At 42.9% G+C, this 17,269-nt stretch overlaps 1 protein-coding gene across 11 annotated transcripts in view; it reads left to right on the top strand.

Annotated features, from left to right (window-relative positions):
* The window catches only part of SEC31A (SEC31 homolog A, COPII coat complex component), a 63,777-nt gene that overhangs the window by 21,035 nt on the left and 25,473 nt on the right, over positions 1 to 17,269 (top strand). For all 11 annotated transcript variants that reach the window (XM_067556847.1, XM_067556850.1, XM_067556851.1 and 8 more), the window contains exons 11-18: positions 419 to 652; positions 1,317 to 1,391; positions 2,304 to 2,354; positions 4,673 to 4,750; positions 10,136 to 10,202; positions 11,192 to 11,370; positions 12,525 to 12,651; positions 15,227 to 15,372. In XM_067556847.1, coding sequence (XP_067412948.1) covers positions 419 to 652; positions 1,317 to 1,391; positions 2,304 to 2,354; positions 4,673 to 4,750; positions 10,136 to 10,202; positions 11,192 to 11,370; positions 12,525 to 12,651; positions 15,227 to 15,372 — 957 coding nt within the window. The remainder of the gene's footprint in view (positions 1 to 418; positions 653 to 1,316; positions 1,392 to 2,303; positions 2,355 to 4,672; positions 4,751 to 10,135; positions 10,203 to 11,191; positions 11,371 to 12,524; positions 12,652 to 15,226; positions 15,373 to 17,269) is intronic.

Below are 17,269 nucleotides of genomic sequence, written 5' to 3' on the forward strand. Positions count from 1 at the left end.
TTGTGTGTTGTCTGAGGTAGTGTTACACATTTTTAGGTATGTTTTCAGGTAGCACTTATCATGCCATATGTGTATGCATAATTTTCTTATTTAACAATTATATTGTAGCAGCGGCAGAAGCCCCAGTCAAGATTAGAGCCCCATTGTGCTAGATGTTGTACAAATACATTGTCCCAATTCCTAGGAGCTTTCAGTCTGAGGCTGTGATCCTACAAATGTTTATGCAAATGAGTAACTTTACTCTTGTGAGTAGTCCCAGTGAGTTCAATGGGACTACTAACATGTGTAAGTGTTTGTAGGCTTGGGGCCTTAGAATGAATTGAGAGAGAGAGTGTCTGTGTGCGTAATACATAAATGTGTGTGCATTGTATAAATACGTTATATATGTCATGTTTGTGCATTGTTTATTAAATTATAGTTTGGAGGGAAGCTAGTTACATTTGAGAATGTAACGTCTCATCAACAAGGAACTGAGCAGCAGCAGCACCACCACCACGTGTATGTGAGTCAAGTTGTCACCGAGAGAGAGTTTCTAAACCGCTCAGATCAGTTGCAGGAAGCAGTGCAATCGGAAGGCTTCATCAACTACTGTCAGAAAAAAATAGAAGCTGCCCAGACTGATTTTGAGAAAAATGTGTGGTCTTTCTTAAAGGTAATGCTTTTCAGATGTTTTTGAATTCTTAAAGGATTCTCTGCCTTCTTAAAACCAATGCTAAAAGTGGTCCTCAGTGCATGGTAAAACATTTTAAACAGAAAACACTGTGTAAAGATAATGAGACAATTTTTAGTTTGTACAGTGGAATGGGATTAGACTCTGAAGATTGTATCAAATAATCCGTATACTTGATCAAAAGAGATTACTGATGGGAGGACAAGGAATTGTCGAAGTAGGTATGCTTTAATGTCTGCTCTTAAAAGATGTTCTAGCAGAAGGAAAGAGCTACAGATTCTGGGGAAGGTTTGACATAATTTAACCATTGGCACAGTATCTACATCTTTATACTAGGTCAGGTAAGGATAGATTTCAGTTTTAGTATTTGGCAAGGTAAAATATGCTTTCCATCATTAGTTATGACATTTTATATTTTCAAAATAAGAATTAAATGGAAATTGAACAGGTCCAGTTACTATACATAGCTATACTCAAAGGCCCAGGTCATGGAATTCCACTGTTAAGTTCTTCCTTTTTAACACATTTTGCTTAATCATTGATTCCCAATATATGGTTACACAGGTCAGGTGGAATTACAATGGGGAAAATTAAATTAGGGTTCAAATCATGCTGCTTCTAACTATTGGGGTGGTTTTTTTTAAAGGTGAATTTTGAAGAAGATTCTCGTGGCAAATACCTTGAACTTTTGGGGTACAAGAAAGATGACCTAGGGCAAAAGGTAAATCTGCTTGAAAGTTGTGTATGTATTCAGTATTTATACTAAGGAATTTATTGAAATATAATATAAAATATTAAAGACAGGGTGAAAAGTTGAGATGCTTATATTATTTGGCATATGGATGGAGAGTTGGAATGGCAATAACAAAACAGAGCATGTGAGAGGACATGCATTTTTCTGGTTGATCATATTTCAAGGGTGCTTCCTGATAACTCAGTTATTGAGTTAATCCTATATCGTCCCAGGATGCAGTTATTGCCCTGCAATAACTACTATAATACAATTACTATCCTATAAGCAGTACCCTCAGGTTATTTAAATACCACTAACTTGAAGACTTATTATTTAAGCACCAACAATGTACTCATTATTCAAGAAGGCCCAGAAAAACACAGTATCTGCTCTGAAAATTTCACCTAGATAAATAACACAAAATACCTTACGAGACCATGGAGAAGTTCCTGTCTAAAGCTTTTTATGGCAATAGCAGTATTTTTTTTAAAGATATATATTCTTCTCTTGTTATAGACACTCAGATTGGAAATTTCAAAGCAGTCTAGAGGATTTAGATAGATCTATTAATTTTAATGTGTGTGTGTCTAATCCTGTAGACTCCTTTGAAAATCTGAACTTCATTTTTTCTCTGTTAGTAGGAATTACTCATGTATGTAGAGATGCAATTCAGTGCTATTACACTTGCACATTATGTAATTAAAAACATTAAACCCTCTTTTTAGTGTTTAATTAGCTTAAAATACTAAGATAGTAATATTCTTTTTTTTGATCTTGGTGGCAATAATTTTTAGGAAAGAGGGGTGACCTGCGAGATGTTAACACTTGCTACATGCTCTAAAGTTAAAAAAACAAAACAAAAAAAAACCACTTCTCTAATAAATCTTAATTATTTTGTAGATTACTTCAGCTCTGAATAAGGAGAGTCTCATAGATGGTGAACTAGAGGAGGTAAGCAAACAAAAATAATTTCTCTTTTGACTCAATAGTTATACCAGAATATATATATGACTCAGATTATGAGCATGTTGTAAATTTACAATTTCCCCATAAAATACAACAAAATTCATATTTTAAAAAAAATCTCTGAAATCTCATGCTCTAGAACTGTGAAAATGTCATAGTTAGTTTTTTCTTATCACCCAGTTAGCAGTTAATGTTGCGTTTGTTTTAGGATCTCTGTCCATAGGAAGAGAATTTAATCTTGACACGAGTCTTTTGGGGTTTCTTTGCTCCGCTACAGTGTTTTATGTTGTCTGTGGATGTAGAAAGGTGTCATTGACTGACAATGTGAAGGACATCTCTGCAGCCTCCGGATCATTAACAATAAGAATTGCATTGAGGGGGGAAGAACCACCCTGATTTTGTATAATTTTAAAATAAAAAATAGATTTAAAAAGAATCTTTTTCAATATTTAAAAAAAAAAAAAAAAAAAAATTACTTCTGCGATGTACTTTCCTTCCCCGGTCTGAGGAGGACCAACGGTTTGGAAAGCACAGAGCTAGTAACAACCTTCTTAGCTAGCCCAGAATTGAACAGCTCGTCTTTGCTCTCTCTGCAGTCTCACAGTCTCAGCAAGTCATGTTTGTTGTAGGCAATCAATACTTACATTGCAGTTTTTTTCTGCACTTAAACATCTGCTAAAGCTAAAGTGCTGTGATCTGTGTCTAAACCTAATTAAAAATAGGATTCACACTAACAGGAGTTCAGGGAAGAAATATAATCTGTGGTGTGTAAGTGCTCATCACTCCAAAGAGGGACAGTGGGGGTGGGGAGTCCTGCCCTTATCGTATGGAATGAGGAAGCTGGGGAAGGGGGCTTTCGCCACAGCAATGATGTAGGAGCTGTCCTGCTGGCACAGGACTGCAAAGGGAGGGAAGGCAGGGAATGCACTGTCAGGCAGCATGCTTTGCTCTTGTGACAAGGAGCAGTTTGTGGACCTGGCTAGTGTGTTGTACATTGAGGGGGCTGCCCACTCTCCCCAGCATTAATATGATGCACCAGCAGGCCTGGAAGCTAGGCCCTTCTCCCCAAGCATACCTGTATGCATGACAGAGAGGATTTGGTCTAATGGTTTAATTTTCAGTGTGTGGGACTGAATCTGAGATTCCCACATCTTTCTTGTAAGAATGGTTTGCACTGAATGCTGAGGTTTTTTTTTAATAGTCTAAAGTAGTAATGAAATATTCCCTCACCATGCATTCTCTGCTTCATACTCTCTCCTTTGTCAGAGTCTGTTACAAACACCCATCGTGTCATTATAGTGCACATGTTCTTATGGTTACCATAAATCATTTTCAAATAAAAAAAAAAAGTAGCTACATGTTTTCAGCTGTGTTATACAAGGCACTGCTGCCTGTTGGTTTTGGATATTAGGTAAGGAATAAAAACATGCCCACACTGGTTAGGTACACTTATTTTTAATTACGTTTTATGCTTTAAACAGCAGAGGGAGACCCTAGGGCTTTGCGAAGCAGCTGCAGGGGAATGCCAGACACTTGCAGTGAGTTCATAGCAGAGTTTTTGGCATTGCTTGCATTTTTAGCTTTTATACAGCATAACATATTTACTTTAGGGCATAGCGGGGATTGGCTTATTTACAGCAGGTGGCTTGGATAACACTTTTACTTTTTTTGGCACAGAACACAATTAGATAATGGGAGGAAAAACAGGTTATATAATTGTGCTCTGCTTAACTGGTTTTGACCAGACCCGCCGCGTCACTATTTTAAACGTGTTACAACATTTTTCGCAGCCTACATTACAGCTGGTTAATTTGAAAACTGTGGCCTGGTTTACACCTAAAAATTATATTGACCTAGCTACACTCAGGGCTGTGAAAAACTCTGTGCCCTGTGTGAAGTAGTCAGGTTGACCTTACTTCCACTTAGATGCAGCTAGGTCAATGAAAGAATTCTCCTGTCAACATAGCTACCACGTCTCAAAGAAGTAGATTGGCTACATCAATGGAAAAACCACTTCCATCAACGCAGGAAGCATCTACACTACAGCGGCTAGCCTGCAGTGCCGTAGCTGTGCCATTGTAGCATACATGTGGCCTAAGTGTGGCTCTGTTTAGTGGGGAAAACCGAGGAAGTGAAAACATTTACATTTCTGCAAATGGAATTCTGCTTTTGGTGGACTTGCTCTGTATATTGTTGGCTTGTGTTCCTTTTAATCTGCATTCTTAAATGCTGTGTGTGCGTGTGTGTGTGTTTTCTCTCTTTCTCCTACTAACTTTTTCCAAACACTTTCTTCTCTGCAAAAGGCTCTTAAAGAATCCAACCAATCAGTACAAAATGATGATGAAGATAGCCATGTTACTGAGGAGCAGTTCTTGGGAGAGGTAAGCATTGGCTTCTGTATTAACTATGTTGGGTTATCCTGTGCTTACCCACTGTCTTAACATCTCATTTCCTTTCTAGTGCGTCTTTCTAATTTTCTGTGTGTGTGTATTGTACTTGTGTATATTTGCACAATGGCAAATGAGAAGAGAGGCAGTCCATCCACAGCTTCTCTGTTCAGGTTTGGTCTACACCGTGAAAAATTTGAGAACTCCTATTCGAAGGAGACTTCCACTGGGTAGTACGCATTTCTATAAGTGGAAGGTCATAAAGGGCTCTAAACTAGAAGCTGCAGAATGCTCTGGCCCTTATCCAGCAAAGCACTTAAGCATGTGCTTAATTTTCAGAATGTGAGTGGTCTCATTTCAATGTCCAAAGCTAAGCATGCGCTTAAATGCTTTGCTGGATTGAGCCCGAGTGCCCAGCACTTCTCAGGATTGAGCCCCAGATCTCTGTGCAGTAAAGTTAAGTGTTAGCAAGGTAGCATTAACATACAGATCATCCTTTTTCTGGGGAACAATATATGTTTATATAAAAACAGTACATGCAAACCTGATGCCTCATGCTGGAGCAATTAGATGCTTGGACCACCCTGACACCTTGAGCAGGTGACATAATGCTTTGGTTCTTCTTCAAGTGATTGCTCATGTCCATTCCATTATAGGTGAGTGCATGCCACTGTACACGGTTCTCGGAACTTTTTTCCCCTTAGCAGACTCCATAGGGCCGGCTCTGGTGCCCCTGGAATCCCACGCACATGCTGCAGTATATGAGGCACTGCCGGCCCTACACCCCCTCAGTTCCTTCTTTCCGCCCCTGACGATTGCTGGAACTAGTCTTGCTCTCTGCAAGTACTATTCCCCTTTTTTGAACTCCTTTGTTATTTGAAGTACTTTAGTTAGTTTTAAGTAGTTGTTAAGTAGTGTTAAGTGTAGTTAGATAAGAAGTTCCTGAGGGGTTTACAGCGGCCAGGCCATGCCCCAGTTGCCTGGATTTAAGCCATGTGCCTCCTGCGGGAAGGCTTTCCTGCTCAGTGACCCCCACAATCGGTGCCTTAAGTGCTTGGGGAAGAGCACAGGAAAGATAAATGTAAGATCTGCAGGGCTTTTAAACCGCGGACTCAGAAGGACCGAGAGATCCGGTTAAAAGCCCTGCTCATGGAAGCAGCATTCCACTCGGCGTCTGAGCCATCCCGCTCCACCTCGGCACCGAGCATCACCTCGATGCAGAGTGCACCGCCGGCACTGGGATCGACTCGGCACCAAGCAACGTCCCTGGTGCCCAAGAAAAAGAGGCAGCATGTGGAGCGCGGACACTCCCCTGCGCCGTCGGTATGGGCAGGGTCAAGTGCAGAGATGCACCGGCCATGGCCTGTCGAGTCTTCTTCAGTGCCTGCATCTCCAGTCAGGGAGCCTCCCCCAACTCCTGGAAGTGGGAGAGTGCCCCTGCCGACACCGTCAACACCAGAGGCTTTTCAGGCGGCAAGAGCCTTGTTGGCCTTGCCCACGCCACCTCCGCCCGTCCCTCTCCCCCGCCAAGGGAGAAGGGGCCGGTGTCACAGGGGAAACCTGCATTGGGTCCCCCCGGAGGGCGGTGGAGATCCCCAGTACAGAGAGGAAGATCTCCCGCCAGATGGCCACCAGGGGTAGAGCGAGGATGCTCCCCCAGCACTCACTCCAGGTCGGCATTGTTGAGCTAACCTGCTTCGACTCAGGATGCAGAGTCTCTCTCTTGGCGCTGATGTCGGTCCCCGGCACTGGAGGCAGCGCAGGCCAAGAGACGGCACCATTTGAGGTCCGCCAGGCGATGCTCAGACAGCTCTGGCTCTGCATCCACGACATCGAGTTTGCCCGCACTGAGGTGACACAGAATCCGGTTGCCACGTGAAGACCGCACATCGCACAGTCCCTGACGCGGAACCTGGTCGCCAGAGTCAGGCTTGGCACCGCAGAGTTCAGAGCGGTGCTGGTCTCGGTCACCGAAGGGTAAGCAGCACCGTAAGTCCTAGGTGCCGAGACGGTGCTCTGGTACCTCGAGCTCCTCCGAGTGCGCCTATACTCGTTAGCACTGTTCATGGAGACAGAGGCAGTCCTTGTTGTCCTCTGGCTTGGAGGCGTTGAGAGAACGGTCCCCGGCACCGGGCGGTGCCCGAGACCAAGGCCGTGCACGGCACCGCAGGTCTAGTGACTTGGGGTCCCACAGGGTAGACAGTCGTCGGGACAGCCGACACCCCCACAAGGCATCTCAGCCAGTGGCGCAGTCAGCCCCAGCTTGGCCCCAGGGTCAATGGCTGCAGCAGTGGCCTCAGCAATGACCTTATTGGGCCCCATGGGGCATCCAGATGGGACAGGGGTCACAATCCATCCTGTCAGCAGGGCTTCAGTCCGTGCCTCTGGCTCAGGAAAAGGCCCATACACACCACTTCTCGGACGAGGAGTCGGACCCCATAGAGGGACCCTCTATGGGTGCATCCCTTTGTCAGGTGAGGGAACACCCGCAGGACGCGCCTCGGCAGTCCTCTTCCTCCTCACCGGACGAGGCAGTCTCCCGGGACCATATGGCGCCACTGGAGGATTTCAGGGCACACCAGGAGCTCCTCAAGAGGGTGGCCTCTAACTTGGGGCTGGAGGTGAAGGAATTAGAGGAGGCTGATGATACCCTCTTCAGTGTGCTGGCGACAGCTGCACCAGCAAGGGTGGCCTTACCAGTTCACAACAGGATCCTCAAAATTGTAAAGGCCCTGTGGCAAACCCCTTCCTCGGTTGCACCTACGTCAAAAGTGGCCGAGAAAAAGTATTATGTCCCAGCTGAAGGGTTCGAGTATTTCTTTACTCACCTGGCCTCGGGAACCCTGGTGGTAGATGCAGCCAACCAGAGGGACAGGCAGGTCAGCCAGAGTCCACTCCCAGGGACAAAGACAGCAAGAAGCTGGATTTGTTTGGGAGAAAAATTTATTCAACGGCAGCCCTGCAGTTCAGGATTGCCAATCATCAGGCCCTCCTGGGTAGATATAATTTTAATTTGTGGGACTCCCTCAGGCATTTTGCTGAGGCCCTGCCCCAGGACCAAGCCGCAGACCTTACCACCATCCTGGATGAGGAAATCACGGTGGCCAGGGCAGCACTCCAGACATCCAGTGACGCTGCTGACTTGGCGGGTAGGGCTATAGCCTCCACCATTGCCATGAGAAGGAGCTCGTGGCTGCAGTCCGCGGGCCTGTCCCAGGAGGTGCAGCAATTGATCCAGGACCTCCCCTTGGATGCACGGTCTGAAGGACTCCAGGGCCACACTTCGCTCCCTGGGCCTGTATACACCCCAGGCTTCCAGGAGGCAGGCATGGCCCCAGGTGCAGCAGCACCCAAGGCCTCCATCTAGGCCGTTTCAACCCTATAGAAATAGGGACGGGAATAGGGGGTTCAGAAGTAGGAATCAACCCCCCAGCTCATCCTCAGCCCCCCAGCAGGGGTTCCCCAGGGGGTCAGACAACAGTTAAATAGTTTAGCCTTGCCCCTTGGCCTACCCGCTGGCGGTGGACTCTCCAGGCAATGATGAAAGGAATTCCGTTCAAGGAACTGATCCAGTCGGTCACCCTAAATTCTGACACTTCCACTGTAGGATAGGGAGCCTGCATCAGCACCGACCTAGGCACTCAGGGGCTCTGGTTGGGGGAGGAGAAGCTCCTGCACAGCAACGTGAAGGAGCTGAGGGCCATTCGCCTAGTATATGAAGTGTCCCTCGATTCCTGACAGCCAGAGTGGGGCAGGTGCTGATGGACAACACCGGAGCCATGGTTTGCATAGACAGGCAGGGGGGAGAGCACCCCTTGGCCCTCTGCAAGGACTCCTGGGAGTGGGGAACGATGAGGGAGGTAGCCTCAGCAAGTCGTTCCTACCCCGCCATGACTGGCCGTTGCACCTGGACGTGGTGGCGATGTTCTTCCAGAAGGGAGACCGCTGATCTCCCACCCCATGTCGGTCAGGCTCCTCACGGTGGTGGAGAGGCTCTACCTGCAGGTCTGTGACCCGGAGCCTCTCTGGGGTCTCAACCGGGTGCTCTTGAGATGCACGGGGCCCCCCGTTGAACCCATGGCTTCAAGCCTCCTGCTCATGCCTTCAGGAAAGGTAGCCTTCCTGGTGGCCATTACCTCAGCTAGGAGGGTCTCCGAGATTAGGGCCTTGACCTCGGAGCCCCATATACAGTATTCTGTAAGGATAAGGTACAGTTGAGCCTGCATCCAGCCTTCCTGCCCATGATGGTTTCCCAATTTCATTGTAACCAAAATAAATTTCTCCCCGTGTTTTTCCAAACTGCACGGTTCGGAAGAGGAGAGGAGATGACATCTCCTCGCGTGTTACATCATGCATCAAGTTCTGCGACCAGCAGGTGAGGGTGCCCCTTCTGGCAACCATCACAGCGCACTCAACCAGAGCTCAAGCGCCATCGTCCAGCAGACGAGAGAGGACACGGGATTCGGCAGAGTCGTGCTTAGTGCAGCTCACCGGTAACTCCTACCCACTTCCAAGGTATTGCTTGTTAGTCACCTATAATGGAATGGACATGAACAATCACTCAAAGAAGAAAACAAGGTTACTTACCAGTAACTGATGTTCTTCGAGATGTGTTGCTCATGTCCATTCCACAGCCCACCCCCCGTCTCTGCCGCTGGAGGTGACAGAAAGAAGGGACTGAGGGGGCGTAGAGTCGGCAGTGCCTCATATACCGCGGCCTGTGCGTGGGACTCCAGGGGGCACCGGAGCCGGCCCTATGGAGTCTGCTAAGGGGAAAAAAGTTCCGGGAACCATGCACGGTGGCGTTCACTCACCTATAGTGGAATGGACATGAGCAACACATCTCGAAGAACATCAGTTACTGGTAAGTAACCCTGTTTTTCCCTCTCTGTAAAATGGGGATATTATCATCTGCATGCCTCACAGTGGGGTTGCGAGGATTAATTAGCTAAAGTTTCTGGATTTTTTTATTATCTTGTTGTCCAAGTAATTGCTTACAATGTCTAAATACTCACACACGTGCTTATATGAGCCTCTCCCAGTGACGTGAACCCTGGTGTTTCTGAAGTATTTTCCCCTAATTGCATCTAGTTTTAAAATGCTCACTGGTGATCCATCAGCAGTGTATTTTTATGTTTGTACATTTACATAGCTAGGCAAATCACTAGATACTGTACAGGTGCCAGGGGAAGTTAATGACATTGAGTAGAAGCATGGAGCATAACAAAGCTCTTTCATTCTAAGTGAGTGTCTTCTTGGAGGAATGACCATAGGAAAGCATACTGTGCCCTCCAGTATAAGGTGTATAACTTCAAACATGGATTTATTTAGGCAAATTCTTTGCATAGGCTGAAAAACTGCACTTTTCCTCTCTATTAGAGAACAAAAGAGGAGAATGAAGATCTGACACCTGGAAAAGAAACGTTTAACATCTCCATCAGTGGAGGTAAAAAGCTTACTTATATTGATTTCATGATACTTGCAAATATTATTGAGCTGTCACAACTGTAGTGTTATCTAAATTCTCTTTACATGGAGCCTTCTGCCTAGGGAATGTCAGAGAGTCTGTTATTTACACACATTTTAATTATTTGTACTTCTGTATTAGCTTTCATCCAATGATCTCAAAGTACTACAACACCTTTGTTAGGAAAAGTAAGGAATTACATAGGGATTGCTTCCCCCATCATTGAAATGCATCCATCTGTGGGTAGTTTGACACTTTTTAACAGCATATAGCTAGTCTACACAACAATTTAGGACAGGTTGTTAGGAAAGATACTGTACCAGTTGACACTGAAACTAGAGGAAGGATTTAGGTAGACAGACTATTGTTACCAGACTTCAGATTTGATCAGGACATGAGTGTTAACACCTCTTTTCTTACCAACACTCCTGGGGGATCTTTAGTGACCACAGAGGTTCAAGACCTCCCTTGTACATCTCATCCACAAGATAGCACTTCCAGCATTAGTGTCCCCTGACAAAATACACTGGGTCATAGTTTCAGTATTGACTCAGAAGAAAGAGTGCTGCCTAGTGAAATTCCAGCAGTGCTTCCTATGATGCTAAAGTAAGTGAAGTTTGGAGATCTCTTATCCAAGTACTGGTCTGGCCTGATCAAGTGGGTTTGAGGTCTCTTGGGATTATAGCACAAGGCGGAAGTGCTGCAGACTCTTTGGCCTTGATTCAGGAAAGCCACCCGATTGAGGAGAGCACTTAAGCACATGCAAAAGTGCTGTCTTGAATAGAGATGAACTTAAACATGTGCTTAATTGCTTTCCTGAATCAAGGCCTTTGAGAAGAAAACAACCATGCATCACAGAGTGAGAGAGAAGTTGCTACTTGACTCTCCTATATAACTATATATTTAATGTTTATTTTATTTTGAAGCAATAAAATTGTTTTAAAACTAAATTATTCCTCTTTTTGCAGATGTTGATGGTTTGATTACCCAGGCTTTGCTGACTGGTAACTTTGAAAGTGCAGTTGATCTCTGCTTACATGATAACCGCATGGCTGATGCCATCATACTGGCCATAGCAGGTGGACAAGAGCTGCTGTTGAGGACACAGAAAAAGTATTTTGCTAAGATGCACAGCAAAATTACCAGGGTATGTAACTTTCCACAGAAAATTAAAACAATATCGGTGTGTATAGACTTTCAACAGACTCCTGAAACTGTTAATGTTCTGGTGACATATGACTTTCCTTGCTCACTTTTATACATTTGTTTCTAGGAGGATTGAATGAAGGGTAAATTCATTCATTGGATCTGTGGGAGAAAGGTGTTTTTCTGTTTTGTGTATTGTTAAGCAGAGAACAGGTTCACTAGCTGGGATGAAGAGCAGCTTTTACTCTTATTTCCACTGTCTATCCTCATCTTTTTAAAATGTGCAGATCACACTGAGTAAAAAAAAATCTTCGCTGATGAAGAAGGATACATATCGAGTTTAAACATAATGTTTAGTGTATTATGTGCAGTGTCTTATCTGGTCATCCTTTGCAAGTACTGTACTTCCTCTGACTGCAGCACTTAATATGTTAATTTTTGTCCAGTCAGTTGGAGGAGAGATTATTGCTGATGTTTTGCTTTACTGTGTACAAAGGTTTATCTAAGTATAGCAAGACTAATCTAATCACACGACATCTACAAGACAGTGCATTATGGACATCTGCTTATTTGTGCTCTGCAGCTTGTGCCTTGCTGGCAATGTGCCTTCAGTTCTTTGCCTCCTGCTGCTCACTTGCATCACAGAGTGAGTAGAAGGTGAAAATGAGAAGAGCAGTCATCAAGAAATATTGTAGCACAGCTGGCATTTTGAAACAGTAGTCCAGTAAACCTCTGAAATGTGTTCTTTGAAAAGTAAGCCCAGAAAAAGTTCCTCTCCCCTGTTGCTTGTTCTTCAGGGTGTCAGAGTCAAGCCCTTTCTTTCTCCCTCTGGTCAGTTTGCTTTTTTGATTAGCTTGATCACATCGCTTACCTGAGATGCAAATGTCTGCACCCTGATCCTCACATCATGTGCTACGAATTTTATAATAAGGATACTTATCTGTCCTGTATTACCTTTGCTCTGGTTTCTAAGTTTCAGTGGATCCCACTTAAAGATCAGTTTACTTTATCTTTCAGATTATTTGAGTTGCAATGAAGTGTCTCTCATTTGCGCAGATAGCATGGAGTGGGGCACACTGCATAGATATAAATGATATGGTGTTGGAAATGGGAATTCTACAAAGACATCATTCGGTCTTTCTCTTTCCTTCCCAGCTCATCACTGCAGTTGTGACAAAAAACTGGAAGGAGATAGTTCAATCATGTGATTTGCAAAACTGGAGAGAGGCGCTGGCTGCTGTGTTGACTTATGCTAGGCCAGATGAATTTGCAGCTCTCTGTGGTAAGAAAATTTACAGAATGGATGTAATTTATTTTACTCAACTTTCGTGGAACTATGCTTTTAAATACTGCAGTTATTTTCCTTCAAATGAATTAATTTATTCATAATTAGTTTGTTGGGCAATTCCTTTATTTTGGATTATGGGAACACTTCGGAATTTTAAAGGGGTACAATCAACTGGAAATCAATCTGTTATCTCCTACCCAACCAAATCTATCCCTGTTCCTGGTAACATACATCTTCCCATGTTGTATCTGTTCTGTGAACAGATGGCTGTTCAGTCTCCAAGGACGTCAGCCTAGCTCTTCTTTTCATAAGGCATTAAATTCATTGTTTTAATTTTTTGTAATAAAAGAAATATACCCCTAAAGGCAATCCATTCCTAAATCATTGTACAGTTCAAAAAGGTTTGTGCGTGGAGAGAACAGGTATGCCTGCTCATGGCCAAAGCAAAGCACATTCACTGTTATCTTTTCCTAAAAATCAGCAGTGATGGCCATTAATATGGTGGTTGCCTCTGCTAAGAAAACAATATATAATATATTTTGCTTAGGGGATGCCAATTAAAATGTTTCAGAAACATGACTGGATGGAGCAGTGAATTCACAGAACAGAATTATAAGACTGATAGATGAACACAATTTGTTGGGGAAGAGTCAACATGGCTTTTGTAAATCATGCCTCACCAATGTAGTCGAATTTCTTTGTGGGGATCAACAAACGTGGACAAGGATGATCCAGTGTATATATAATGTACTTGGACTTTCAGAAAGCCTTTGACAGGGTCCCTCACCAAAGGCTATTGAACAAAGTAAGCAGTCATGGGATAAGAGAGAAGGTCCTCTTATGAATTAATAACTGTTTAAAAGATAGGAAACAAAGGGTAGGAATAAATGGTCAGTTTTCACAGTAGAGACAGGTAAATAGCAGGGTCCCCCAAGGATCTGTCATGGGACTAGTAGTGTTCATTATATTCATAAATTATCTGGAAAAGGGTAAACAGTGAAGTGGCAAAATTTGCAGACAATACAAAATTACTCAGAATAGTTAAGTCCAAAGCTGCTTGCGAAGAGTTACAAAGGGATCTCAGAAAACTGGGTGATTGGGCAACAAAATGGCAGATGAAATTCAATGTTGATAAATGCAAAGTAATGCACTTTGGAAACTGCACTCCCAACTGTATCTACAAAATAACAGGGTCTGTATTAACTGTCACCACTTAAGAAAGTGCTCTTGGAGTCATGGCGGGTAGTTCTCTCAAAACATCTGCTCAGTGTGCAGTGGCAGTCAGACAAGCTAACAAGAGTGTTAGGAACCATTAGGAAAGGGCTAGACAATAAGACCGTAAATATCAGAATGCCTCTATATAAATCCATGGTACGCTGACACCTTGAATACTGCATGCAGATCTGGTCGCCCCATGTCAAAAAAGATACATTAGAATTGGAAAATGTACAGAGAAGGGCAACAAAAATGATTAGGGGTATGGAACAGCTTCTATATTAGGAGAGATTAAAAAGTCTGGGACTGTTCATCTTGGAAAAGGGATGACTAAAGGGAGTTATGGAAGTGTTATTTACCCCTTCACATAACACAAGAACCAGGGGTCACCCAGTGAAATTAATAGGCAGCAGGTTTAAAACACAAACAAAAGGAAGTATTTCTTCACACAACACTCATTAAACGTGTGGAACTTGTTGCCTGGGGATGTTGTGAAGGCGAGAAGTATAACTGAGTTCAAAAAAGAATGAGATAAGTTCATGGAGGATAGGTCCACCAATGGCTATTAGCCAAGATGGTCAGGGATGCAACCCCGTGTTCTAGGTTTCCCTGCACTTCTGACTGCCAGATGCTGGGACTGGATGATGGGATGGATCACTTGATAATTGCCCTCTTCTGTTCACTCCCTATGAAGCATCTGGCATTGGATAGGATACTGGGCTAGATGAATCATCAGTCTGAACTGGTGTGGCTGTTCTTATGTACAACAGTGTTAGCACTTTTAAGTTGTTAAAGCACTTTGTAAAAATTAATAGGCGCCATTAACAATTTCAGCCATAATCGCATGATGGTACAGCCCCAGCTACAAGCCAAAACGTATTGCACTAGCAAATCAGATTGCCAGGCACATGCAAATAAAACAGCAAAATGAAAGACAAGCCCAGACTAACCCCCTCATTTGTCCCATTTGAACATACGAGCATGTTGCACAATTACTCTGTTTTCAGCATGCCTCAGGGAAAAGTGTTCCTACATCTTGTCTTCCCATGACTTTGTAGATGAACATGGAGATACATTGGCCAGGCAGTGTCAGAAATGTGTCACAACGCCTGCCTCCTCTCTATACATTTTCAGAAACGCCCTAAATGACCAAGTGGGTACCCATAAGATAATGAAAATTTTAACATTTCTCTTCTGCGTTTTGCTAGAGTTAGAGTTTTGGCATCTATTTGAGTATCAGCTATTTTCATTGTGTTAACCAGAGCTAGTCCAAGCATTCCATGTGATACTTAGTCTGTTTTAATTATCAAGTATTTTATGAGATGACATATGCCTTTTTTTTTATAATTCTTAGATCTGTTGGGCACTAGACTTGAAAATGAAGGGGACAACCTCCTGCAGACACAGGCTTGTCTGTGTTATATTTGTGCTGGGAATGTAGAGAAACTAGTTGCATGTTGGACTAAAGCTCAGGATGGAAGCAGTCCCTTGTCTCTTCAGGTTAGTGTCTTTGTGAAGAAAGGTTTTGAGTGACATGCTGTGATAATTTGGTATGGTGCTTTCTGTAAGTATGTGGGCTTGGCTTTTAAATACGTTTATTTTTACGTTGGTTTGGATTTTAAGTAAGTTTATTTTTATACAGGCTTTTGACAGAGCCTCTGATACTTGCAAAAACAAGGAGAGTCTTGTAGCACCTTAAAGACTAACAAATTTGTGCGGGCATAAGCTTTCGTGGGTTGCAACCCACTTCGTCAGATGGCTTTGACGAAGTGGGTTGCAGCTCACGAAAGCTTATGCCCACAGTAATTTGTTGTCCTTAAAGTGTTACAGGACTCATTGTTTTTGCTGTATACAGACTAACACGGCTACCCCTCTGATACTTGCATATCCTTCAGCATGCAAGTGATTCGTTACTTAAATGGGTAAAATAAGTTTATTTATAAATGGGCTGTGCTAACACTACATTGCAAAATATATTCTCAAACGTTTATCTTAGCTTGTAAAAATAAAGCTGTTGTGTATTTCTGAATTTATTTACTTTCTTTGCAAAGGTTGATGCATTATTTCAGTACATTAGAGACCTTGATTTGTTTTGAAATTATTGCTTTTGGAATAGATGGATTAGAAATTTTGGGGATTAAGTACATAAAAGTAAACCCCAGAATAGTTAGTCACAATGTTTTTGAAGGTGGACACGGGTATATTTATTTTTTGGACTTGCATATATAGGTTATTGAGCTTCTTTTAAGGCAAAGGCAATATCTATTTCCCCACTATAGGGGAAGCTGTGATTCTTGCATAATTTCTTTCTATAATAATAATAATGATTATTTCTTTTTATAATGCCATCCTTTAAAATTGCTTTGGACTTCAATTTTAGAAGTAGCTGATTGTAATGCTACTGCACAGTGCCGTAGGTCAATATTTGCAGAAGGCTGAGGAAAGCAGAAATATTTTAGAACTGTGTTTTGTTATCATTCATTTCTAGTCGAATTTCAAATGACCAAATTACTTTTCAGTCTTCTGAACAAGATTCCTTTGTTATAGAAATATCTCAGATTTGAATTTTCATTTTGATTGCTTTGTTTCACCTACACGGACTATAAAAACTGCAAATCATATATGAGCTAATATTAGGCCTCAATTAACTGTAGTATGGGAGAGAGAGAAATCCCATAAACTGTTATTTGAATCTTAAAAAAATGCTTGTATATTTATTAAGATATTCACTTACTTGGAAAAACCGTGACTGAACTAGAGAACAATCCAGTAAACAATCATACTAGTGGGGTACTATTGGGATTCACATGTGGGATCTGGTTTCTTTAAATACCTTCATTAATGGTCTAGAAGAGGGAGTAAACAGCACATTCATGAAATTAACAAATTATACTAAACTGGGAAATATTGCAAACACTAGTGAGGATGGAGGAATAAGAGAAAGATAAGAAACATGAGCAGAAAATAACACAGTGAGATGCAACTGGGAAAAAACACAACTGAGTACATCTGGGAGAAAAATAATCCAAAACACAGCTGTTCAATGGGAGAACAGGTATCAGAAAGAAAGCCAGGGTTGATAGTAGATATTCCATTAAACATGGAGTTTTCAGTGTTTGGCAGTTTAAAAATAAAAAGACCAATACAGTTTTGGGCTGCATATACAGAGGCGTAGTTGTTAAAGGATGGTGCAAGTGATGAGAATTATTTTGAATGGTACATGGGTTTAATTAGGATTCATGGAATGAAATCAAGAAATGGAAAATGTATTGGGTATATCAGGAACATTTTCTTGGCAGTAAGAGCTATTAGATTGTGTAATAGTCTCCTGAAGGGAGTGGTGGAGTCCTCTTTGCTTGGAATGATTAAAACTAGACTTGCCAAAACACTGTGAAAG

This window comes from Emydura macquarii, unplaced genomic scaffold (assembly GCF_026122565.2).
Source record: "Emydura macquarii macquarii isolate MOO-44397 ecotype Brisbane River unplaced genomic scaffold, CSIRO-AGI_Emac_v2 contig_1790, whole genome shotgun sequence".
Taxonomy (NCBI): domain Eukaryota; kingdom Metazoa; phylum Chordata; order Testudines; family Chelidae; genus Emydura; species Emydura macquarii.